Below are 26,396 nucleotides of genomic sequence, written 5' to 3'. Positions count from 1 at the left end.
CCTTTCAGGGGAGTGAAGTCAAGGGGGACAATGAGACAGCCTTTGTCTCTGTCCCTGAGAATGTCTCTAACCTCTGAGGAGGCAGAGAAACCCCAGGCCATTCCAGCTCCTGTTGGGACAGTGTGTGATCGTGGAAGCACAGGCAGGGGCTTGTAGGAAACCCGATTACTCTGTGCAGCCAGAAGGTGAACTCCCAGTTATAAATGGCAGAGTGGATGGGTAAGGATTCTGAGGGGGTCACAAGGCAGGAGCTGGAGTATCCAAAGGGATGTTCCATTGGGGCTGAGACAAGCCCAGGAGCAGGGGAAGGGCTTTCCAGACACCTTTGAGGACTCCCTGTGTGTTCCATGAACTCCGCTCGCACCCCTGTGGGATCCTCACAGCAGGACCAAGGGGGAGCCCCAGGGACAGAAGCCACTTAGTATCTGGGCCTCCCACACTGCTGTCACCCCAGAGCCCACTCTTCTTTGCCTTGTGCTTCTTTGCTCCCCACTCCTCTCAGGTGAGTCCACTTCCCTTCTCACCTGTCCCGGCTTCATGTCTCATGAAGACCGAATGACAATCGCACCTTCCTGTCCATTCCCCAGTGGTCAGTCTGAGTGTGGACACATGCTGCTCCAGGCATGGTCCGGTAGCCAGGACAGGGAGGTCACAGGGTCAGCTGGAGCATGGGCAGCAACGGCAGGTGGATGGTGATGGCAGTGGACAGGGCGGGTGGGTCAAGACAGTGAAAAGGTCGCCCAAATGGTAGAAAGTGGCCCAGAGTCACAGGGCATTCCTGACCTTCATCTCCTGCTGGGACACTGAATCTAGTTGGTCTGAGAACCAGGGCCCCAGTCTTCCCAGTGAGCCAATGGCTGGTGCTTCATTTTGTGTTTCTGTTGTGTGAGTGTGTCTGTGGCATGTGTGTCTGTGTATATGTGTCTGTGTGTTTGTGTCTGTAGTCTGTTTATCTATGGGGTGCGTGTGTGTGTTTCTTTGTTCTGTGTATGTGTCTGCATTTGGTTTCTGTGTGTGTGTCTGTGATGTGTGTGTGTGTTTCTTTGGTCTTTGTGAATATCTGTGTGTGTCTGTGTTTGTGGTTTTTGTGTGCATGTCTGAGGTGTGTGTCTGTATGTATATTTGAATTGTCTGTTTGTGTGTCTGTATGTGTGTATATATGTATGTCTGTGGTCTTTGCTTGTCTGAGCTGTGTGTGTATGTGTCTCTGTAAATGCCTATTGTGTGTGTGCACATGTGTGCATTCTCAAATGTCAGCTTCTCAATGGTAATGTCCGTGGACAACATATTGAACAGTAGGATCCATCCCCTCTCCCCTATATAATATTTCCTGTTTCATTTATCTCCAGACTCCTTATCACCAGTCAATATAATAAACATATAATCTACTTAATTATTTTTTGCCAGTCTCTCCCACCATTAAAATGCAAGCTTCACAAAGGATCTTGTGTCTCTTCCATTTGCTGCTGAATCTTCTCTCCCTAGAAAAACGCTTGACATACATTAGGTGACCAAAAAATATTTGCTTTATGAATTTCAAGAAAATTTAGAAGAAGCAAAGTGTGATGACTGACTGTCTCCATGGAAAACTATGCATTCTTTAGAGCACGCCCTTCCGGAGCTGTCTGATTCTAGCATTTTAGTGCCTTTGAACTATTTTACAATGTTATAATTTCTGGATAATTAATAGCAATGCAAATAGTTCACGACCACAGACATGTACATTCTGTCTGCTGTGGAGCCACTTGAATCCCCCCACCTAGCCAGTTTCACATGCATTCGCAAATTCATTTCAACATCCCTTGACTCCATATAAATTTGTGCTTCTTCCATTTCTACCTGGTTTTCCTATTAATGAGTTAAATAAAATGGGGAGTTTCCATTCAATGGATATAAATTTCAGTCATGCAAGAGGAAAAATTTCTAGAGCTCTGCTGCATAACACAGTGCCTATGGTTAATGACACGGTACACTTAAAAGTTACTGAAGAGTGTAGATCCCATGTTATGTGTTTTTATATCACAATAAGAAAATCTTTGACACACGTTAATTTTATATCTATATAAGCCATGATGTTACCTTTTAAAAAAATTATCCTTTGATAGAATAAATGAACAAATTTGTGTGTGCTTCTGTGCATGTGTTGGCTTTTTGGTTTGTAGTCTGTTCTAGGCACTAGATACAGGTCCCTCTGGATCAAATAAGGAGGACCATGTAACACCTGGGACAACTTAAAGGTTTTTGGCTATTTCCATTTGAGCAACTTGGAGCCACTGGAGAGTTAGAAGCAGAAAAGGGACAGCATTGGGTTTTTAGAATTTACTCTGGCTTCTCTGTGTAGAACAGACTGGAATTGGGCAGAGAGCAGGTGAGACGACGAGTCTCCTTAACTGTGTACTTAAGTTCCAAGAATAGAAAGTGAGTCCTTGGAGGCAAGAATGTGCATCTCTCTCACAAGCACTGTAGACTTGCTTTGCACACAGTAATGATAACTTACATAGCAGGTGACGGATACGTGCCGAATGAGAGGCTTCCCAAATGTACATACAGGTAGCAAGCTCTTGCATAGAGCGTTGCTTTAATTTTGGTAAAGAAACTTACGTGTACATATCCTTCCTCTCCCTCCATCTACTCACAACCACAGGGAACAGTTTGGGAGCCCAGAAGTGAGAGGTTAACAAGTTCATTTGTTTGTTTCTCTGTGTAGGGGTGGGGCCCACTCAGCAAGGTGCTTCCCTAGTGTGCAGGGGTGGGTTGCGGATGCGGGAGAGAGGTTTGGGAGACAATGATCGTGGTGTCCCTGTGTCTGGCCTTTCCTTTCAAGCTCCTGTATGCAGGATCTTCCCCTTTCCAGAGGGGCAAAGGGGCTCAAGATTTTCTCATCCCTCCTTTCCTGAGGCCCCAACCCTGCCAAGAAAAACAGGAGTGAGGTCAGAGTCCTGAAGAACGCAGGCTTTGGGGGTAATGAGCTGGTGAACAATGTTCTGGTGTTGGAGGACTCAGATAAGGGGTTACCTGGGGAGGACTCGGATTGCCTGATGTAGCAGATCCTGGAGAGGCCATAACGGAGGAGAAAGCCAGTCCCCAGTGGGAACACCTGAGCAGGCTCAGAACTGACAGAGGGGCACACCTTAGGGGAATTTTGGGAGGGCAGGAAGTTCCTGTTTCCAGCCGTATTAGGACGCAGCCTTCCTGCTGCTTCGTGACGCTGGGGCTCAGGACAGCCTGGGCTAGTAACTGCAGGAAGTGTCTGGGCAGAGTTGGGTGGGAGCCCTGCAGTAGTTGAGATCACCTAGCAAGAGACCAGAAGGCTCCAGACAGAAATGTGAGAAAACGTGGAAAGAGGGAAAAACTCCCAGACTGAAAGTGAAAATCAGCTCAGATGGAGAAAGACAGAAAGCATTCCTTCAGGTGTTCAGGCTGGATAGGGGGACAGCTACAAAATTAAAAGGAATGCTTATTTCTCTTAAGGCCTTCCAACAGCTGTATAATAACATAGTGACCCCCTAAGTGAGGGATTAATGCTTTCTAATCAATGATGCCCTCGGACTGGCTTTGTTATTCCATCCAATTACTGGGGACACTCCTGGCTAAACCATCCTCACCTCAGGACAACTCTCTATCCCTCAATCTGAGCATGGCGGCACACACTGGAAGGTCCTGGATACCCCTGACCAGCATCATTGACCTATGGTGTTACCAGATCCTTCCCCAAGCTCCTCCCCCTGTGCATGGGTGGCTGGTAAATGTTTAGCCGCCCACGAGGCTCCATCCACCAGGTGGCACTGTGACCGCTGGGGAGACCCAGGCTGCGGGGATCTGGTGCTGTCCGTGGTGCTGAAACAGGGACTTGATTTAAGCTTAGGTAGCTCCCAGCTGTGCAGATGGGCCTGAGAAGTGGCTTATGGTCCCAGTTTGGGGCCAGGAGGGCAAAGAAGTCGGGATGGATGGAGCCAGGGGAGGAACAGACAATCAGGAGTGGGTGGTGCTGGTCTCCTGTCTCTCTTCCTTCTCCCACCTCTCCTGTTCACTATCAGGCATTGTGCTTCCTGTGGACAATGTCTATTTGACTCCTGGCTCAGCCTCTTGGCAAGGGGATGTTCTTGCTCAGATTCTCTGTTTACCGACATCTGTACTGCTACTTTAAATAGCTTGCTTCATGCCAGCTTCACCAAAACAAAGTAAACAAAAACTATGAAAGTGAGGAGGCTAGTCCGCATCTGACAAAGGAGAATACCGAGTGTCAGGGTCAGGAGTATCAGACACTGTGCCTGGATCCCTTTCTTCCATTCTGTCCACCCGCCCCAGTGCCTCTGGGCAGGAGAGGATAGTGTCAGGTCTGAGGGGAAGGTAACTGCCTCCTGGACACTTATTTCTGGCTCCAATGGATCCCCCTCGCTGGTGGTGTAGGACTCAACTGATATAGTCAGAGGGCTTATCCTTCCATCCAGGAGAGGGATGAGCCTGCCTGGCTGCCTCCTTTTCTCAGCCAGGATTTGGGAAACGGTGAGTCTGAGTGTCCTGACTCTGTTGGGTGGGGGACCGAGATGCCCTGCTTGTACTGTTCCTCCAGTCCTGGGGTCCTAAATCAGATCACCATCTTCTTACCTCCTTCCAGAATTCTCCTTCAGTTGTCCCTTGCACCATTTACAGTTTTTTACATTTACAGTTTTTACCATTTACAGAATTACAGTTGTGAATAGAGGGGATCAGTAGGGAAAAATGGGTCGATACCATCCTGTCTGGATTGTATGTCTGTCAATTTTTAATGTTTTCAACACATGGTTGAAACATATGACACACCCTGATATTGTCATAAACAGAAGTCTGACTCACATCTCCTTTGTAGGAGGATGTAGGGCACGAGGAAGTTAGGGATCAGGCATTTTTTACACACATCAGAATCTCCCTTTTGTATATATGTGTCTCTTTACGAACTTATGTCCTAATGTTTTGCCTCTGTGATGGGTTGAATGCTGCTTGTGAATTTTGGGCTATTTTTGTTTAAACTGATTTTTATTAAAATTAAATATTAGGTTTTCCTGGAAGGAAGAATGTGAGCTCCTGCTTCCCTTTGTCTTTACGACCAAGACCTATATTTCTCAGCTCATTTTAAAGGATAAGAAGGTGTTAGCCAGATGATGACATGGTGATGGGCCTTCCTAGAGGAACGACGTGGATGCCCAAAGACAGTGAGGAATTCATCAAAATACATATACTTAGTGAAAGACTTGAGGGATTTATGGGTTACCTATGGCAGTGGAGAGGTAGGCCGGGTGAGATGAAGAACAACTTAGAATAGATGTCAGAAAACCATAGTCCATGGGTTGCCCGCCTTTGTAAATAAAATTTTGTTGGAACAAAGTCATGTTATTTACTGTTGTCTGTGACTGCTCTTGTGCTAAAAGCACTTAGTTGAATAGCTGCAACAGAGACCACACAGCTTGTAAAACCCAAAATATTTGCTGTCAGACCCTTTAAAACAAGTTTCCTAACTCTGAATTAGAATGTCAACCTGAGAAGCTTGTAAATTATTCTTATGAGCTGAGGAGATAGGGAAGTATTTTTAACTACGGTCATCTGTGAGTTTTAGGAAATTGTCTAAATGTTAATATCTGATTTTTCCTATAGAAGCACTAGTAGGAGGTAGGCAGGATGGAAAGGGAAGATTCAGGAGTATAGAGAGATGATGCTGGAGGCCCAGTCAGGGCAGGATCCACGGGAGGGCTTTGAGAAGAGAGTGATCTGACATGTGGCTGATGTGGTGTCTGGGACACAGCACACCCAGCCACTGGGTGAAATGTCACTGAGAACTTTCTGTTCAAGGGAGAAGGAACTAGCATGCACCCAACTCTCACAACGTACCAGGACTTCTGCAGGGTGTTTCCCATGTGTACTATTATTTAATCCTCACAGCAACCCTGTGAGGTAGGACTTCTTACATCCATTTCGCAAATCATGAAAGCAAGATGTGGAAGGGTAAGGTGGCTTCCCTGATGTCATACTCTTGATAAATAAAAGAGTATGGATTAGATCCCAGGTCTCTCTGATTGCAAAGCCTAATATAGTTACAGTACAGCAGGAAACTCACATACAACAGTTTATAAACCCATTGTCTATGGGGGTGTAAAGTCTCCAAGGATCAGCCTTTGGGTCCCGCTTCCTGTAGGGGATATGGATGCTCTGGCTGAGCCTGATGCCCCCATTGGTTCCTCACTGGGTCCTTTAGGTGCTCTCCTGAAGATTCACCCTGTGAAAGCTGGAGGAGGCATAATGCAGCTCCTCCTCCATCTCCAAGGCGGAGGAGGTCCCTGCGGAGCACGTGGGGTCAGCAGGGCTGTCTGACTTGGGCTCCTGCTGGTGACCCTGTGTGGAGAGGAAAAAAGGTGGTCAGAGCACAGGAATGGGGGCGGGGCAGGGAGAAGAGAGAGAGGGTCAGTGAAGTGAATTTGACTCTGACACAACGTTTATTCATTTTTCCTTCCTTTTATCAAACATTTCTTAAATCCCATTAATATAATTATCCAACAAGTATAGCACTTATTGGTTGCTTTCCTATTCTTCTGAACACTCACACAGATTCACGTGGAAAATATTATTATTATACAGAGCAAGAAGCTAAGTCTCAGAGAGGCTAGGTACTTCCCAAGGTCACACAGATACTGATCACGGTCTCTCTGAGTTCTCCTATGCATCGGGCACTGGATACACAAGAAGGTGCTTATGAAAATCTACTCCTCCTATGTGTCTCTCCTTCACTCTCTACTATCACACTCACAACTCATCTGACTCCAGAGATGTGGGGTTTTATTCCCCACAACAAGGAATGCTCTGTGACACCAGTTGGGTGTCCTACAGTTGAAAATCTGAGGCTATAAAAAGATAGCATCATATCCCACTGGCTAAGGGCTCAGTCCTACAGGACTGCCTCCCCCAGCACTTCAGACGCCAGTCACAAGTCCATGTTGTCATCTGTGCTTTTGACCAACTGGCTATGAAAATTGAAGGTTCCACAGCCCCCTCGTTGGGTTCAATTAATTTGCTAGAGTGGCTCAGAGAGTTAGGGAAAACAGTTTACCTACTGTGTACCAGCTTATTATAAAAGGATATGATAAAGAGCAGAGATGAACAGTCAGAGGAAGAGATGCATAGGGCAAGGTACAAGGTACATGGAGTTCCCATGTCTTTTCTGGGAGCACCACCCTCCCAGCACTTCCATGTGTTCACGAACTTGGAAGCTCCTTGAACTCCATACTTTTGGGATTTTCATGGAGGCTTCTCCACAAAGGCAAGATCAATCATTAACGACTTTTCCAGTACCTCTCCAGTGACTGGAAATGGAGTCTGGGATGAAAATCTCTATCCAGGATCTCGCCAAGAGTCACCTCATTGCAACAAAAGAGAGTGCTGTCACTCAGGAAATTCCAGGGGATGTAGGAGGACGACCATTTTCTGCTGCAGACTCATTTCTCAGCTCTAGATTGACTGTGACATTTCTCAAGTGTCTTTCCATTTCCTCTCCTCCAATTCTCTCATACACTCAGTCCAATCAGGACATCTGCCTCCTCCAGGCCACCAGATCTCCTTTTGTTAGGATCAGCTGTGATACCACTTAGCTAAACTTAAATGGTCATTTCTCAGACCCTAGCATACTGGACTTCTTAGCACTTGGAACAAATGAGCACTCTCTCCTCCTTGAAGCTCCATCTCCTCTTGGACACCAGGACCCAACCTTACACCGTCCTGGTCATTTATTCTTCCTCAGTGGTCTTCTTGCTGTTTTCACCTTATCTCCTTGACCCTAAATGCTGGTGGTTCCCAGAACTCTGTCTGTGGACCCCTTCTCTTCTTTGTGGTTCCATCAGTTACCAGACCTTGATGTAGAGGAGTCCCAACCTCTGTCTCCCACCTGGACCACTCTACTGGGCTCCAAACTTTTGCCAACTGCTTTTCATCTAGAGGTACCTCAAACTTGTAGTAACAAGATCAACATTTTATCATCTCTTGAAAATATACTCCTCCTGCAGAGTTGGAAATTTCAGGAATTGACAACTCAATTCTTTAAGTTGCTCAAGGCAGCCACATTGGAGTCCTCTTTGGTATCTATGGACATTAATCGACATCTATGGATATCTATGTACATCTATGTACGTCTATGGATCTTTGACATCTATGAAAATCTATGACATCTGTGGCGTCATCTTTGACATCTATGGAGATCTATAATGTCTACAGGCAACTATGACTTCTATAAAGTCATCTGGGACATCTATGAATATCTCAGGTATCTGTGGATTCACGTTTGACATCCACTGCCATCTATAGCATCTATGGTCATCTCTGACCTCTATGAAGATCTATGGACTCATCTTTGACATCTATGACGCCTATGGAGTAGAGGCAGTGAGCTCTCTTTGATCACATGTACTCTACCATCCCATTAAGAAATCCTGTTGGCACCTCCTTCAAAATGTGTCCAGAATCTGAGTCCTTCACACCAGATTCATCATTGTTACCCTGGACTAAGTCTGTCTTATCCACTGAATTGTGTCTCCTCATATTCACATGTTGAAGTTCTAACCCCACTGTGACTCTATTTGGAGATAGGACCTTTAAAAAGGTAATTAATTATAAATGGGGACATTTGGGTAAGGCCTAAAATGACTTATATCCTTATAAGAAGAAGAAGAGACATTAGGAATGTAGGTGCACAGAGAAAAGACCATGTGAAGCCATAGTGAGAAGGTGTCCATCTGTAAGCCAAGGAGAGTTTTCAGGAGAAACCAACCCTGCTGGCACCTTGATCTTGTAGTCCAACCTTCAGAACTGTGAAAAAATAAATCTCTGAAGTTTAAGCGACCCAGTCTAGGATATTTTTTTATGGCAGCCCCAGCAAACTAATACAGTCTGCATCATCTCTTCCATAGATTATCTGAGTGTCTTCCTTGTTTATTCTCCTGTCTTTTACTCTATCTTGCTACAGAGCTTCTCAACACAGCACCCAGAGTGATCTCATTAAAATAAGTGCCGGGTCATTTCTGTGAAATAATAGAATATATATATATGCAAGCCACCAGTTCCTGTTTTAATGTTTCGTCTTTGACTCTGGTTCCTGACAGAGAGCTCCGAAATCCCTTGGAATTTCCTGGGTGACAGGAGTGCCTTTTGTTCTAAGGAAGTGACTCTGAATGACCCGTGGATGGGGGTTGGTCACCAGAAAGACCAAGCCATGATTAGAAGCTTGAAAGTTACAGCCCCATCACTTATCCTCCACAAAGAGGAGAGAGGTTGGAGATGGAGTTAATATTCTCTCACGTCTACATGGTGAAGCCTCCATAAAAATCCCAATAGTGTGAGATTCAGGGAGCTTCCAGGTTGGTGAACACGTGGAGGTGCTGACAGAGTACCTCTCCCAGAGAAGGCATGAAAGCTCCTTGCCCCTTCTCATATAACATGCTTTATGCATCTCTTCATCTGGCTGTTCATCCAAATCCATTCTCATACCCTTTTACAATAATCTGATAAACAGCAAGTAAACTGTTTTCCTGAAATCTCTGAGCCACTCTAGCAAACTGATTGAACCTAAGGAGGGGGTTCGTGGAACCTCCAATTTACAACCTGTTGATCAGAAGCACAGGTGACAACCAATCACAATTGAGTTAAATTGTACCACGCTCAGCTGATGTCACTGAGATTTACTTGCTGTGGGGAAAACCTCCACTCATATGGTCTCAGATGTGAAACGTTTTGTGTGAGTTGTAACGGAGGCAAACCTAGAAAATTGTCACTCTTCTCAAAGTACATAAGTGATGGTGAACTGCAGAACCCTGTGATATTTGCAGCCTCCATGCCTCTCCATCCTCATTCCCTCCCCACCCCCACAGAGCTCTGCTTTAGGAACACTGTCTCACTTTCTGTTTCTCCCACACATCAGGGATGCCCCAACCTCAGAGCCCTGGCACTTGCTGTTCTGTCTGTTTAGAGCCCTCATTGATCCTCTCTCAGGGCTCACATCACACTCTTTCACCTCCTGCAGGTGTTTTCTCAAAGACTCCAGACCCCAGACCATCCCTCCCCATTTGCCCATTTCATTTCCCTCCGGAGCTCTTATTTCCTGTACATTTTCACTACTTACTTCTTCATTATTTAAATTCCCTCCACAATAAAGATAAGTCCTTGACAGCAGGTACACTTTGCATTTGTAAATTGTGAATTTTTCAAAATACAGGTATTGCATCCCACAGAACAATTGACAAGTGGGAGATAGTTGCTGAATGAGTAGATGAACGTATGGGTGATTGCTGACCATGTGCTCAAAAATCTCATAGCTGTGTCCACATTAGTCAGAGTTAAATAAATACATAAGGTCAGAGCTCCAAGGATGAGCAGGAGTAGAACAGGTTGATATAAGTGTGTGAAGAAGAGAGGACAGCCAAGCAATGATTCTGAGATGCAAAAAGCTTGCTCTGCTTGAGGTGAGTGAGCAAGCCAGTGTGGGAGGAGTGAAGCAGTGAAGGTGACTCTAGTTTTCCTGCCCCAAATGCCAGACCAAGTTGTTTGGGCACTCGTCATTTGGCAGTGTGGAGAAGCAGTGCATTCATTATGGAGGAAACGCTAATGCGCTGGGGAGGAGAGGTGGGAGGGCTGCAGCAGGATAAGGACTGAGAGGGGAGCTCTGCTCAAAGGCAGTGGCTGTGTTAAGCTGTATTCAACAGAATCACAGACACGCTTTGCAGCCTGTAGGACCAGGAAGAGGTGATGGAGAACTGGGGGGAACGAGACCAAGTCTGTGGTTGGGGGCCAAGGACAGGAGTGCCGTCGGTGAGATGGAGAGCCCAGAATACGTATGTTTTGAGGCACGTTAACCACGAGTTCCTGATTTTTGACATCTAAGTCTTTCTGACCATGGAACTGCCCCTGCTGGGGCTAGCCAATTGCTAAAAATGGTAAAGGACCCACCCCAAGCTTGCCTTTCATATTGCAAACCAACAAGTCCAAAGCTTTCTCCCCAACCACTTCATAGATCAAGTCTTACACTCCAGACTATCCTCCCACCCTAATCACTGCAGGCCAGGTAGCAGACACTAGAGACAGCACCTGCACCCCAGAGTCTGCTGCAATTATTCAAATTAGCCAGTCCTAAACTTACTTGTCTTCACCTTGCCTTTCCCATGGAAACCACAATCAAAGTTCCTGCCCACATTTTCTCCTTTCTTCCTATGCCTCCTGACCAACTCTGGTGCTTCCTCCTATGGCCCTGTGTGGTGTGGCATTTCCCCGTCCTCTTGGGAACTGTGAATAATGACTGTCTCTTGATCTGTTGGCCTCACATAGGCGAATACAGTCATGCATTGCTTAACGACTGGGATACATTCTGAGAAATGCATCTTTAGGTGCTTTCATCATTGTGTGAACATCCTAGAGCGTACTTACACAAAGCTGGGTGGTATAGCCTACCACACACCTAGGCTGTATGGTATGCAACCAACATTGTTTGTGTGGTTCACTGTGGACGGAAACGTTGTTATATGGCACATGACTGTAATAATAAAACCTACGTTTTCAAACAAGCGGGAGGGTGATGACCTTTTTTCTGGACATGCCTAATGGAGCATGACTGTGGGCTACCCAGGGAGAGGTGCATTCCAGGATGCCCACGTCACTCACCAGGGAAGCTGTTGCAGTGGCAGGGTGGATGTCCCCCACTCCAACTGCTGTCTTGGCTGCTTTCTTCCTGCAGGTCTTCACTCTGGTGGGAGACAGCAGGGTCTTTGACACAGGCTACTCTTTTGAGGCTGGCATGAGGGACTAAGGCAGGTTGAGGATGGGCTGAGCCCAGGAGCCTTCATAACAAGACTTTTTAACCAGCCACCCTATGTAGCTCCTGGATTTCTGGAACCAGGGCTGGGAACACACTCATGCTTGGTTCAAAGGGTTCCAGCTGGGTTCTCACCATCACTGCACCCCCGCCCTTGCTCTGGGCCCACACAACCCTCCTCTGCTCCAACTCTTGGCTCACACCCAACCCAGCTCACATGAAGAAGATGAGGCAGAGGCAGAGAGCGAGCAGAGCGGTGACACCAGCTCCTGCAATGGCCCCTTGAATCACTCCTGCCCTGGTCTCCGGTTCCCCTGAGGGCAAGAGAGATTTGAGGTGAACTCCAATCTTTATAAACAGACATGTGTGCCCTCCTCTCCAGCACTTAGAGAGGGGCCCACATTCCCTCCCATCCAGGGCTCAACCCCTAGCTTCTCCCACCCATCATAGGACCTCGGCCTTCTCCAGAAGGGCACCGTCCATGCAACACCTCTTATCCAGCTCCCACACTCCTGTCCAGAAACTTCCATCTCTTCTGAGACCCAGGTTCTTTTCCACACAGGGTCTTTCTGCAACAGCTACCAGACCTGGCCACAGCTGGACTGTGAGTTCTGGGCCTCAGGGGATTTCAAGAAGGAGAAACACACACAAAGCTCTATAGGATACTGGAAGTCTTTGTGCCTCCTTCCTTCCAGGAAGAAGGTCTGAATCTCCTCTGCCCTCCTCCAATGGCTGCATCCCTCAGGTCAATGGTCATCTTTCATGACACCAGAAAGGGGTGGGAGTGAGGAGTTCTCAGAACTTCAGGTCAGACCCTGATGCCTCTCCATACACTGCTTGGCCATGCCTCCCAGGAACCCAACACCCAGGATGAGGGATGTGTCCCTGGGCATCACTTGTCAACAGTTTGATGGGCACCGCTGAGAAGGCCCAATGGGATTCACTGTCCAGTGAAGGGACCAGATGCCGTAAACCATGGGAATAAAGAAGTAGGGGGAGCTGGGCTCCAGAGAGAAATCAGGGGAGGGCTGGGATTCAACAGCCAAAAAAGGGCACAAAGAGAATTTTGGGGCAATGAAACTACTCTGTATGGTACTATAATGGTGGACACATGTCATTACACATTTGTCCAAATCCGTAGAATGTACACCAAGAGTGAACCCTAATGTCAACTATGGACTTTGGGTGATAATGACGTGTCCATGTAGATTCATGGGTTGTAACAAACGTACCCTTTAGTGAGAGATGTTCATAGTGGGGAGGCTGTGCATGTGTGGGAAATTTCAGCGGGTAGAAGGGAAACTCTCTAACTTCCTCTCTATTTTGCTGTGAACCTAAAACTGCTCTAAAAAATAAAGTTGGTAATAAATTCTCCCGAGGTCTTCAGTGACTGGAGGAAGATAAAGAGCACATTTCTGATGGGGAAGGAGGAAGTTGCAGGTCTTCTTGGCAAGACTGGAGTTGGAGGATACTGGGGAAGGAACCCTGATGGGGATTTCTCAAGTCCAACCACAGATCTCAACCCCAGCCCGGATCTGAGCTCTGACAGTGCAGCTCTGACCCAACGTGGCAGAGACCCCACCCCAGTCAAGGTCCCATGGGAGGGGGCTCCTTCCTACCTGGAACATCCCTCAGGCAGTCACACATCTCTGGGTTCTCTGGAGGACCTAAGATGAGAAGAGGGTGTTTCCCCCTTCAGTGGGAGGGTGGGATGAGAGAAGTGTAGGTGTCCTCTCAACCCCCAGGAGCCACAGAAATGCAGGAGGGACAGGACTTGCGTCCTTCCAGGTCCCCTAATCAGCCAGGCCCCAAAGATAAAAGAACAAGTTTTTCCAGTCTGGCTTTCCTGCCCCCCACACTCTCAGGGACCAGGAGACCTGGCCCAGCACTCACAGGTGACGTTGAGCTGGATGGTCCTCTCCATAGTCACACCAGCTGCAGGGAACTGCACCTGACAGGTGAGGTTGGTGCCATGGTCCTGGGGCCGTGGGGTGAGGGTGAGCACTGAGGAGAGGTGGGTCCTGGGTCCTAGGGAGGTGAGGGTAGCTGATGTCCAGGAGAAGATGGGGAGTGTGCCCCACTCACAGGCCCAGGGCACAGAACAGGTCAGGTTGCTGGGGCGGCCAGACTCCAGAGTCCCCAGGATGAGGATGTGGGGCGTGTAGGTCAGGGCTGGTAAGAAGAGGGGAGGCACGGGGATCAGCAGTGAGAGTTTGAGGTGCAGTCCTGAGAGAAGCTTCAGGCTGTGGCCCAGCTCCTCTCTTTGAGCCCTGAACACACTGCATCCCCATCTCCTCCCCGAAGACGGCTTGCATCCCATCCCTCCGCTGGGACCCCTGTGTCTGTCCCCTGTGGTGATTCCTGGGACCTGCTTCTTACCTGTCACAGACACAGAGAGATGGATAGATTTGTAATTCCATTTTTCCTTTCCTCTCTCCACCCTGAAAAAATATCTACCATTGTCCCTCCTCTTGGCGTCTCTGATGTCCAGAGAGCAGTTGTAGGTCCGGGGGTCCCCGAGGAGGTGGAATCGGCCCTGGGTGTCCTCTTGCACCTTACGAACTGGGTTGTTTGTGGCCACAGGAGCATCCTGCTGTACATTTGCCCCTTCCTGGAACCAGTAGCCATGAGCTGGGGCAGAGTTATTCCACTTGTCCTGGGGGTAGGAGAAGATGCAGGGCACGGAGACACACAGGCCCTCCTGCACAGTCACGGATTCCTGCACTTCCAACTGGTAGTTTTCATGCTGAGCCAGGGTCCCTGAGGGGAAGCAAGGGTCAGAGTCAGCCCCCTCCCCACCTGCCCCCTCTCCCTTCAGTCCACTCACCAGCCCAAAGCAGAGGCAGCAGCAGTGGCAGCATCTCTGAGATGCAAGGTCTGGACGTCAGTCCTGGGTCTGAAAGGAGAAGAAGGCAATTGGGGGCAGCACTGCTGGGAGACCTAGAGGAAGCTCAGGAGGAGCCAGTGACCTTGGCCATTCCCAGAAGAGGAAGTGCAGGCTCGAGCTTGTCCCCTATTTTGCAGAGCAGGCAGACACCTCATGACCCAGACAACCCAAGACCCACCCAGAGAGGAGCAGACCCTATATCCTGTCCCAATGTGGGGGTTTCCTCCTGCCCCAGAGCCTGGACCAGGATCTCTGAGGACATCTGAGGATGAGACACGGTGACTCTAGGGGCCACCCATCTGGGGTGCTTTTCTGAGCACTGTGGTCTACACCAAGGAGCTGGCCACCTCTTGCCTGATCTTGGAGGGTCTGGTCTCATCTAGAGCTCAGGGGGTTGGTCCTGCCTGGTGTAGGATTCTTTAGGGTCTCTGTGAGTGTCTGGGACAGAGGAAAGAAAGAGTTTCCAGGTGACATGAAGGCAGCAGCCAATCATTCAATCATTCATTCATTCATTCATTCCCCAAACACTTCGTGAGCATCTTGGTGTTGGGGTGGCTGGAGACAAGAAGGGAGATGACCAACCTGGTCCATGCCCCGGAGATGCTCCCCACCCAGTGGCGTCACTTCCTCCCCAGACACTCAGTCTCATCGGGCTTTAGAGCTGCAGCCACTGGTGAATTTCCTATGTGTCCTGGTAGGATGTTGAGAATTTTCTAAAATATGAGTATGAGATTTTACTTTTTTACTTATAGTATGCTGATTCATGAAGTTACTGTGGCATCTACAAAACAAAAAACATGTAGCATCTTCATGTAAAACAAAAACGAGAGCACATGTTCTAGGAGCCAGTGCAGAGGAAACTCCTTTTCCCTGAATGTTGCCGTTCAGTGATTTGTGGACTGGAGTGAATTTTTGTTAGCTCTTCATCATACGGATGAGCACTTCCTGTCATGTAAAACATCTTCCCACGGTTACATGTGGCTCACAAGGCATGATACTTCCCAAAACTTGAGTGCAAGATACAGCTACAATTAAAATTTTAGGTTCAGCTCTTGTGGTTTGCATCTCACTCTGTATCATGTGCGTCTGGGAAATCCTTGACACCTGTGACATAAATGCATTTGCCACCATCTGTTTGTAAAACCTTTCAAATACAGTAGTAAATAGATAACTGTTCCTTCAAACTTACTGACAGAGAGAGATTTTGCACTTTGATTTGATATGTAAGGAATTGAGTCTCCAATAACAGTTCTAGGTTATGAAAAAAGCAGTAACGTGGCACATAATGGAAACTCCAATACAACTGATTTCACAGGCAAGAAAGTTATACCATGTTCATGGACTGGAAGGTTTAGTGAGTTCTCATTGTTTTTCTTTAAGGAACCTTATAATTTACATAAAATAAAATGTACCCACTTGAAACGTACATTTCTATGCATTTTGACACACATATACAGCCCAGTTATGACCCCACAATCAAGAGATAGACGTTTCCACTACTCCAAAAAAGACAACCCACACCTATGTGCAGCTCATCGTCCCCGCGTCCACCCCTGGTAACCACTGACATACTCTCTATCTTGGTGAATTAATTTTATCTATTTGAGAATTTCCTAGAAATGTACTCATTTGTGTTTAGATTCTTTCACTCATACTATTTTTGAAATGGATCAAGTTGCATGGTTCTTTAGTTCAGAGTGTCGATTACTAAGTAGTATTCCATTACGTGGATATCCTGTAATCTTTTATTTATTCACTTATTGACAGACATTTGAGATTTTCACCAGCCTGTCCCTCATGCCCCAAATTCCACCCCAGGAAAGCAGACACTGCTTTCCTCCTCACCATTACCCACATTTCCCTCCCCCCCATTACCCACTCTCCACCCCCACAGAGTCTGCTTTAGGAACACTGTCTCACTTGCTGTTTCTCCAACACATCAGGGATGCCCCAACCTCAGAGCCCTAGCACTTGCTGCTTTGTCTGTTGAGAGAGCCCTCAGTGATCCTCTCTCAGGGCTCACACCGCACTCCTTCACCTCCGGAAAGTGTTTTCTCTGAGACTCCAGACCCCAGGACCATCCCTCCCCTTCGCCCATTTCATTTCTCTCAAGAGCACTTATTACTTGTACATTTTTGCCACTTATTTGTTCATTATTTTCATCCTCCTCCCCAATAAGTGGAAGTCCTTTACAGCAGGAACACTTCGCATTTGTAACACATGTATTTGTAAAAGTACAGGTATTACCCAAACTCTCGGAACAACCGACAAGTGAAAGATGGTTGCTGAAGGAGTAGATGAATGCATGGGTGATGGCTGACCACGTGCTCAAAACCCTCACAGCGGTGAACACACTAGTTAGAGTTAAATAAATGAGTGGAAAAGTAGAGCTCAAAGGATGAGCTTGAGTAGGGAAGGTTGATATAAGCACATGAGGAAGAGCTGAGCAGTGATTCTGAGATGCAAAAAGCTTACTCTGCTTGAGGCAAGTGAGCAGGCCAGTGTGGGAGGAGCGAAGCCCTGAAGGTGACTCTTGTTTCCCTCCCCCAAATGCCCAACCAAGTAGTATGGATGCTCACCTTTTGGCAGTGTGGGGAAGCAGTGTATTTAATTATAGAGGTAATGTTATTGTACTGGGGAGGAGAGATGGGAGGGATGCAGCAGGATATGGACTAAGAGGGGAGCTCAGCTCAAAAGAAATGGTTGTATTAAGCTGTATTCAGAGGAAGCACAGACAGGCTTTGCAACATATGTGAGCAGGAAGAGGTGACGGAGAGCTCGGGTGGGACAAGTCTAGATCTCTGGTTGGTTGCCAGGGACAAGAGTGCCATTGGTGAGATAGAGAGCTCAGCAGGAGAAGTATGTTCAGGCGTGCATTAAATATGTGTTCCTGGTGTTTTGATATCTAGGGCCTTCTAACCTTGAAACTGCTCCTGCCAGGACTAGCCAATTACTAGAGATTGTAAAGGACTTGCCTGCATGCATGCCTTCCTCCAAGGCCTTCAGTGACTGGAGGAAGAGAAAGAGAACATTTAGGATGCACAGGGAGGAAGTTGCTGGTCATCTGGGCAAGATCAGAGTTGGAGGATATGGAAGGAAGAGGCCTGAAGGGGGCTTCTCATGGCTTACTGCAGCCCCTCCAGCCCAGCCCCAGCATCCATCATGGAGGTCACCCAGTTCTGACCTGACCTGCCAGAGACCCCACCCGAGTCACTAGCACATGGGCGGGGGCTCCCTCCTACCTGTGCCATCTCCTAGAAAGATACGGATTTCTGGGTTCTCTTGAGCTCCCAGGATGAGAAGAGGGGTTTCCCCTTTCACTGGAGAGGGTTTGGTGAGAGAAATGTAGGCATCCCCCTACCCCAGGAGTCGTAGAATGCAGGAGGGAGAGGACTGGCACCCTTCCAGGTCCCCTCCTCAGCCAGGCCCCCAGGACAAAAGAACCAAGTGTCCCCAGACTTGCATTCCTGCCCCTCACACCCTCAGGGACCCAGGGGTCCTGGCCCAGCACTCACAGGTGACGTTGAGCTGGATGGTCGTTTCCACAGTCACACCAGCTGCAGGGAACTTCACCTGACAGGTGAGGTTGGTGCCATGATCCTGGGGCTGTGGGGTGAGGGTGAGCACTGAGGAGAGGTGGATCCTGGGTCCCAGGCATGTGAGGGCAGCTGACGTGTAAGAGAAGAGGGGAAGGTGTGCCCCACTCACAGGCCCAGGGCACAGAGCAGGTCAGGTTCTTGGGGCGGCTGGACTCCTTGGTCCCCGGGATGAGGATCTTGGGCATGTGAGTCAGGGCTGGTGAGGTGAGAGGTTCGTTCCCATGTTTGGCCCTGAGAGAAGCCTCAGGTTTTGGTCCAGCTCCTCCCTCCCAACCCCCACACACTGAACCCCAACGCCCTCCCAGGAGGGGGGCTCCCATCCCAGACCTGGCCTGGGATGCCCATATCCTTTCCCTGTGGTGTGACCTGGAGCTTGCCCCTTACCCGTCACACGCAAGGAGAGCCGGTTAGATTTATAACTCCATTTTGTACTTCCTCTCTCTACTCGAGAAAAGTATTTTCCAATACCCCTCCTCCTGATGTCTCTGATGTCCAGGGAGCAGTTGTAGGTCCAGGGGTCCCCAGGAGGTGGCATTGGCCTTGGGTCTCTTCCTACACTGCACAATCTAGGTTGTTTGTGACCATAGGAGCATCCCGGTGTGGATTTACCCCTCCCAGAATCAGCAGCCATGAGCAGAGACGGAGTCGACCAGGTACTCCCGAGGACGAGAGAAGGTGCAGGGCACAGAGAGGCACAGGCCCTCCTGTTCCGTCATGGACTCTTGCACTTGTAGCTGGAATCTCTCTTCCTGAGCCAGGGACCCCAAGGGGAAACGAGGGTCAGCTCCAGCCCCTGCCCTGCCTGCTACCTCTCCCCTCGGCTCACTCACCTGCCCACAGCAGGGGCAACAGCTGCAACAGCATCTCTGAGATGGAAGATTCAGGTCATCTGTCGTGTGTCTAGAAAGAGAAGAGGAAGGGGTGTTGGGTCGGGGAAGCTGTGGAGAGAATCAGGAAAATCTGGGATGGAGACCACAACCTCAGCCATTCACAGAAGAGGAACTGCAGGCTACAGCTTGTCCATTCTCTGCACAAAGTTGGCACACACCCCATGGCCCAGAGACCCCCGGTGCCACCCAGAGGGGAGCAGGCAAGTAGCAGACCCCGTCTTGGAGCTTCCCTCCAGCCTCAGAGCCTGGACCAGGACCTCTCAGGACATATAAGGAGTGGGAAATGGACAATCTCTAAGGGCCTCCCACCCGAGGTGCTTTTCTGAGCCCTAATGTTTATACCAAGGAGATGGTCAGTTCCTGTCAGACCCCGAAGGATCACAACCTCATTTAGAGTTCGAGATGGTGGGTTTTGCCATGTGTAGGATTATTTAGGGTCTGTGTGAGCATCTGAGGTAGCAGAAAAGAAGGATGTCATGGGGTGGAGGGAGGCAGCAGCCATTCTTTCACTCACTCATGCATTCCTCAAATGCTTAGTGAGCATCTCTGCATTGGGGAGGCTGGAGACAAGGAAGGAGATGGTAGACCTGGTCCATGTCCCTGAGATGCTCCTCACCCAGTGGTGTCACTTCCTCCCCAAACACTCAGTCCTGTCGGGCTTTAGAGCTGCAGCCACTGGTGAATTTGCAGTGGGTCCTGGTAGCTACTGGGTATTTTCTAGACTTCTAGATTTGACGTCTAGCCAAATAAATTAAAAAATTCTTTTCATCTTGCACTACCTGAAACTCTATGCCCATCAAACAGAAACTTCTTTTTCTCCTCCACCTCCCAGCCCATAGAAAGCGCTGCATCCCATTTTCTGTCTCTAGGAATTTGACTCCTTCAGATACTTCATATAACTGGAATCACGTAGTATTTGCCCTTTTTTTGTGACTGGTTTATTTCACTAACCATCAAGTCCTCAAGGTTCACCCATGTGATAGCACGTGTCAGAATTATTTCCTTTTTAAGACTGAATAATATTCCACGGTGGGCATACACCTAATTGTGTTGACCCATCTATCCACTGAGGGATGCTTGGGTTCTTCCTACCCTTTGGCTACTGTGAACAACGCTGCTGTGGGTATGGGTGTGCAAATGTCTCTGTGTTCTGCTCTCAATTCCTTTGGATGAACACCCAGAAGTGGAATTGCTAGGTCAAGCGGTATTTTATTATTTATTATTTTTATTATTTATTATTATTGTATTTTTAATTTTTTGAGGAACTGCCATTCTCTTATCATCCCCCTCTTGTTTTCTGGTGTTTTTTTCCTCGTCTTTTGTCATGACCTTACACTGGCTATATGTTTTTTATTTTTAAGGAAGATTAGCCCTGAGCTAACATCTGTTGCCAATCCCCCTCTTTTTACTGAGGAAGACTGGCACTGAGCTAACATCTGTGCCCATCTTCCTCTACTTTATATGTGAGATGCCTACCACAGCATGGCTCGCCAAGTGGTGCCATGTCTGCACCCAGGATCTGAACTGGGGAACTTCGAGCCACTGAAGCAGAACGTGTGCACTTAACTGCTGTGCCACCAGGCCGGCCCCTGGCTATACATTTTAACATGCCCAGTCTGGACCCCTCTCCTGCCCTCCATACATTCATATCCATACCTCTAGCTGACATCCCCAGTTGTCTATCAAGGGGTTCCTCAGAATTATTGGCACCCTTCAAAACCCTACTCTTTGATGTCCTTCATGGAACACAACTCCATTCTTCCAGTTGCTCAGAGGAAAGAATTCAGCAGCATCCTTGCTCCTCTCTTTACCTCACTTACCACATCCATTAGAAAATTCACTTGGCTTGACCTCCAAAATGTTTCCCAAATATATCCTCCCCATCTACATGCTGTCCCTGGTGCAGGACACCATCACCTCCTGCCTGGAGCACACAGTAGTGATATGCCGCATCTATTTTTTGCTACCCTTGACCCACTCTGGCCCATTCTGAACATAGAAGCCATTGGGATTCTGCTAACTTGAGAGTGTACTCATGTGTCTGCTCCCCTCAAAGGCTTCCAGGATCTTGCATTGGCCTGAGATGGTCTCCCATGGGGTCTGCACCATCCTCCCTGTGCTGTCACACATTGGCCTCTTGTTTCCTCCACACACCAAGCCTGCTTCTGCCTCAGGACCACGGCACTCACTCCTCCCCCTTTTCCATCTTCCTGGAATACTTTTCTCTTAGGGAAACAGAGATCCTGCTTCCTCCCTGCCTTCAAGTCTTTGTTCAAACATCACCTCCATCACATCACGCTCTCCAATTCAGAAAACCCACTCCATTATGTCATAAGCTCCTTTCCCTGAGGGGTTTTCTCCAAACATGTATCAATATCAAACATGCTCTATTTTTATTTATTTTTTATTCTTGTCTCCATAATGACAGCATCTTGATGATGGAAGTCCATCTTTTTCCCTTTGCTTATTGTGGTAAAATGTGCATAAAATAAAACTTGCCATTTTTTTAAGATTTTATTTTTTCCTTTTTCTCCCCAAAGCTCCCCGGTACATAGTTGTATATTCTTCGTTGTGGGTCTTTCTAGTTGTGGCATGTGGGACACTGCCTCAGCGTGGTTTGATGAGCAGTGCCATGTCCGTGCCCAGGATTCGAACCAACTAAGCGCTGGGCCGCCTGCAGTGGAGCACACGAACTTAACCACTCCGCCATGGGGCCAGCCCCCAAACTTGCCATTTTTAACATTTTATAAGGTACAAGTCAGTGACACTAGGTACATTTACAGTGTTGTGCAACCATTCCCACTGTCTATTTCCTGAACTTTTCTGTCATCCCAAACAGTAACTCTGCCCAATTACACAACAATGCCCCATCCCGCATCCTCTAGTTCCCAGCAGCCACCATTCTACTTTCTGCTTCCATGAATTTGCCTTTGTAGGTGACTCATATAAGCAGAATCACGCAAAATTAATCCTTTTGTTTCTGTTTCCTTTCATTTACCATATTGTTTTCAAGTTTCATCCATGTTTAGCATGCTTCAGAATTTTGTTCATTTCTTTTTAAGACTGAATGGTATTCCATTGTATGTATTTACCACATTTGGTTCACCTGTTCTTCAGTTGGTGGACACCAGGATTGGTTCCACTGCTCCCCGGAATAATGCTGCTACGAACAATGGTGTCCAAGTATTTGTTATATCCACGCTTTCAATACCTTTGAGTACAAACCTGGAAGTGGAAGTGCTGCTAATATGTTGATTCTACATTTAACTTTTGGAGGAAATTCCAAAGGGTTTCCCACGAGGCTGAACCATTTTTCATTCCCACAAGCAATGCATGAGGGTTCCAATTTGTCCACATCTTCACCAGCACATTTTATTTTCTGGGTGTTGTTTAATACACAAAATTATTGTCTCAATGGGCGTGAAGTCATATTTCATTGTGGTTTTTCTTTGCATTTCTCTAATGACTGACAATGTTGACCATCTTTTCATGTGCTCCTTGATCCCCTGTATCCTCTTTACAAAAGAGTCTCTTCAAAGCCTTTGGATGACAGTGACTTTTGAAGTTGTGTTCATCAGTCCGCCTGGCACCTATGATAATGCTAGCACATCGTAGGTGTGCAATAACACTTGATAAATGAGTCTATGAATTAATGCCTGGATGTCAATCTGTTCAGAGCCATACAATGAAACACACACACACACACACACACACACACACACACACACACAGACATACCCATACTGGGTAGCATTTACCACTGAGCCTGAGGTATAAACAGGGCTTGGAGAGGCAGGAATGGCGAGGGAAAGTCATTTCAGGAGAAGGAACGGCACGTGCAAAGTCTCTGAGTCACAGAGGCCTTGGCTCAGCTGGGAGAGGAGGCATTGTCAGATGCAGGTAGAGGGAGGAATCTGGGGGAAGAATCCAGCAGGAGACAGATCAGACCAGGCCTTCAAATCCAGCCTGTGGTGTTTGCATCACTGTGATGGGCAACCCAGCAGAGAAGTTTATTTGGGGAGGAAGATGGCCGCTCAACTTTGGCATGCTGAGCAGAGCAATCCTGGGGGCCATTATGGGGAAGGTGTGTCATGAGATATTGGATGGTCAGACACCTGTGTCACTCACCTTAGGGATTAACCCAGGATGGTGTTTGCATCCTCCATGCCTCCTGGAGGTCTGGCTGCCTTCCTCCTGCAGGACCTCATCCTGAGAGAAGAGACCAGGGTCTTTCAGTCTTATTGGATTGTGGTGCAGCGGGCAGCAGACTCACCCCTTCTTCCCTTTTAGGGTCAGGAGGGGTGACTGAGGTGGGAGAGGGCGGGTGAGCAGCACAGCAGGTACATACCATGCTGGACACTTTGTGGGCGTGTCATGGTAGCTCCCACTGTGGATCCCCCACCCCCAGCCCACCCCCTTCAGCTTCATGCCTTCCTCATGCTTTGAGCCATTTGGGCCCCTTCAGCCCTGGTGCTGGGACTCAGCCAGGAGCCCCCTGCCCTCCCCACACCTCCCCTTCCCCTGGGACAATGCTCACATGAGGGAGATGAGGCAGAGGAGGAGGAGCAGGGTCTTCACAGCCGCTTCCCCAATGGCCTCCAGCATCACCTCTGCCACGGCCCTGATCTCCCTGTAGGAACATAGGACAAGGATGGATCCACCTGCCCCACTACAATCCTGTGTCCTTCTGCTCCCAGTAGGATCTGGACATTGCTTCTCCAGGCCCTTCTCCATCACTGGATGTGGGACCACCTGTGCCAAGGCCTCACTCCTCCCCACTCTCTGAACTTGCAGCACTTGGACAGAGGGCTCTGGGGCCACCTGCCCAGGGACCAGTGAGCTGAGGGGCCTTGGAGGGTTGAGGTCCAGTGTGCAGCCCCTGGACACTCACTCTGCAGGGAGAGGCTCAGAGAGAAGTGCTGGGAGCCCAGAGTGTTCTGTGCTTGGCTGGTGAATTCACCTTCATTTCTGACATCTACTCGAGGCAGCTCCAGCACCCCAGGGTTCGAGAGCTGTGAGGGGTTCAGGGTCAGGCTCCCCTGGGCCCAGCTCAGCCTGGCAGGTGGGTTGCTGTCAGCGACAGAGACCAGGTGCAGGGACTGGTGGTCCAGGACTGAAAGAGATGAGCCATTCTCCAGAATGGTGGGTGCTGGAGAAAGAGACAGAGGGTCAATGAGAGAAACAGGTCAAGACAAAGAGGAAGGATACAGGTGGAGACTGGCTCAGAGGAAGAGATTTAGACACACAGAGACTGAGAGAGACTCAGACTCTACGAGAGGAACCCAGAAAGAGGGAGTGGGCAGGAGCCCAGGTCACTGCTAAGGTGCCATCTTTCTCTGCTCTCCATGAGGTAGATTTGTCTCTGACCTGATGGGCTGTCTGGCAGGACGTTGAGAATTGTGGGGGCTTTCCCTCTGTGCTGTCCCCATGTCTGAACTTGGTACCTGGTTTCTCACTTATCTCTCACTTAATCCCTGGATAACTGGAGCTCTAGATCCAGCTAGACCCTGCATCCATCCCAATTCTAGACAGAAGGGATTATTTCCTACCTGTGCTATTTCCTTGGGAGATGCTGATGGCCATGTTCTGTGGAGCATCTGGGACAGAAGGATGTAGCAGCCTCAACATCCATGGCAATAGATGGGTGGGCACTGGGCCTTTCCCCCCAGGAGCCATGGAAACAGGTGAAGGAGGACCCCTGCCTGTTGGACTAGCAGGATTCCTACATCAAGCCCTGCCCCAGCTCTGCCCTTGCGCCACCCCTGAAGGGATGGGGGCACCCTGTCCCGGCACTCACAGGTGACGTTGAGCTGGGTGGTCCTTTCCACAGTCAGTCCAGCTGCAGGGAACTTCACCTGACAGGTGAGGCTGGTGCCATGGTCCTGGGGCCGTCGGGTGAGGGTGAGCACCGAGGAGAAGAGGGGCCTTGGGCCCAGGGAGGTGAGAGCAGCTGATGGCCAGGAGAAGATGGGTGATTTGCCCTCCTCACAGGCCCAGGGCACAGAGCACGTCAGGTTTCTGGGTCAGCTGGACTCCAAGGGCCCCGAGATATGGATGTTTGGCCTGTAAGTCAGGGCTGGTGAGGACAGAGAGGAGGTTGGGACAGCTCAGCATGTTTTCAGCCTGCCCAGGGTCTTTTCCTGACTGTCTCTACCCCATCCCAACCTCAGGAGGAACAGAACCTTCATTTCTCTATTTCCAGTGTCCCACACTCTGGGGCTTTTCCCTGGGCCCCTACCATACCTGTCACATGCAGAGAGAACGTCTTATCTAGATATGAGTATTTCCTGAAGGATTTCTCCATACGAAAGAAGTAAGTCTCACTGTCCCCCAGGTTGATGTCTCTGATGCTCAGGGAGCAGCTTCTGGCCTGGGGGTCTCCGAGGAGGAAGAACCGGCCCTGGGTGCTCTCATGCAGCTTCTGCTCTGGTTTGTTTGTGGCCATCAGAGAATCACGGTTTCTATACACTCCTTCCCAGAGCCAAGACACATAGAGGGTTCCAAAGGTTGTCCAGGGATAGGAAAATTTGCAGGGCACGACGACACATAGGCCCTCATGCACTGTCAGGGACTGTCGTAGTTCCAGCTGGTAACTCTGACCCTGAGCCGTGGGCACTGGGGAGAAGGAGAAACTCAGCCTGGAGATCCAGGGCCTCCCCAAATTGGGGCCCCCTCCTCCCCTTGACCACTCACCTCCCCACAGCATGGGCAGCAACAGCAGCAGCTGCAGCGACATCCTGTCCTCATGCCCTGGGATAGTCTGCCTTCTGGGGTGCCTCTGAGAGAGCAGAGAACGTTGCAGATGTGGGAGGGCAGAGGAAGCTTAGACAGGAAGCCTATGGTGAGAACAAAGGGCCACAAGCCCAGAAAAGGAAACTTCAGACCACAGAATCAGCTGTGACTGCCCATTTGATATCATCCTTGCCCATTTCTGCATGTGACAGATGAACCCTGAAGCTCAGACAGACAAGGGGCTTGCCCTAGTAACGCCACTAGGAAGGACAAGAGCCCCCAAGTCCTGCCTCCTGGGCTCATGCACAGCTGTCTGTACTGGAGAAGCAGGTCCCACCTGGCCAGCTCCTGGAGTCAAGAGTGCAGGGAGGGCGGCTTCCCCGTGAGGACAGCCAGGGAAAGCCTCTTTATTTGCCCGTGATTTGGCTTGAAAATTCACACATAGGTTTTTAGTTAAGGACTGAACTCCT

The 26,396-nt window shown here is 48.8% G+C and overlaps 1 protein-coding gene and 2 pseudogenes across 1 annotated transcript in view; all 3 read right to left on the bottom strand.

Moving 5' to 3' along the window:
- Positions 1–14,679, bottom strand: part of LOC124250713 (sialic acid-binding Ig-like lectin 14) — a 29,748-nt gene extending 15,069 nt beyond the window's left edge. Inside the window, exons 1-2 of the mRNA XM_046682851.1 lie at positions 14,646–14,679; positions 14,198–14,578 (exon numbers count right to left, since the gene is read on the bottom strand). Coding sequence (XP_046538807.1) covers positions 14,198–14,578; positions 14,646–14,679 — 415 coding nt within the window. The remainder of the gene's footprint in view (positions 1–14,197; positions 14,579–14,645) is intronic.
- Positions 14,680–18,179: 3,500 nt separating this feature from the next.
- Positions 18,180–19,168, bottom strand: LOC124250322 (myeloid cell surface antigen CD33-like; annotated as a pseudogene).
- A 4,162-nt stretch (positions 19,169–23,330) lies between these two features.
- LOC124250321 (sialic acid-binding Ig-like lectin 13) lies at positions 23,331–25,930 on the bottom strand (annotated as a pseudogene).
- Positions 25,931–26,396: the final 466 nt, after the last annotated feature.

The sequence above is a fragment of the Equus quagga genome, chromosome 13, assembly GCF_021613505.1.
Source record: "Equus quagga isolate Etosha38 chromosome 13, UCLA_HA_Equagga_1.0, whole genome shotgun sequence".
Lineage (NCBI taxonomy): Eukaryota > Metazoa > Chordata > Mammalia > Perissodactyla > Equidae > Equus > Equus quagga.
Note: the sequence above shows the minus strand (reverse complement) of the source record. Positions and strands in the feature narration are given on the sequence as shown.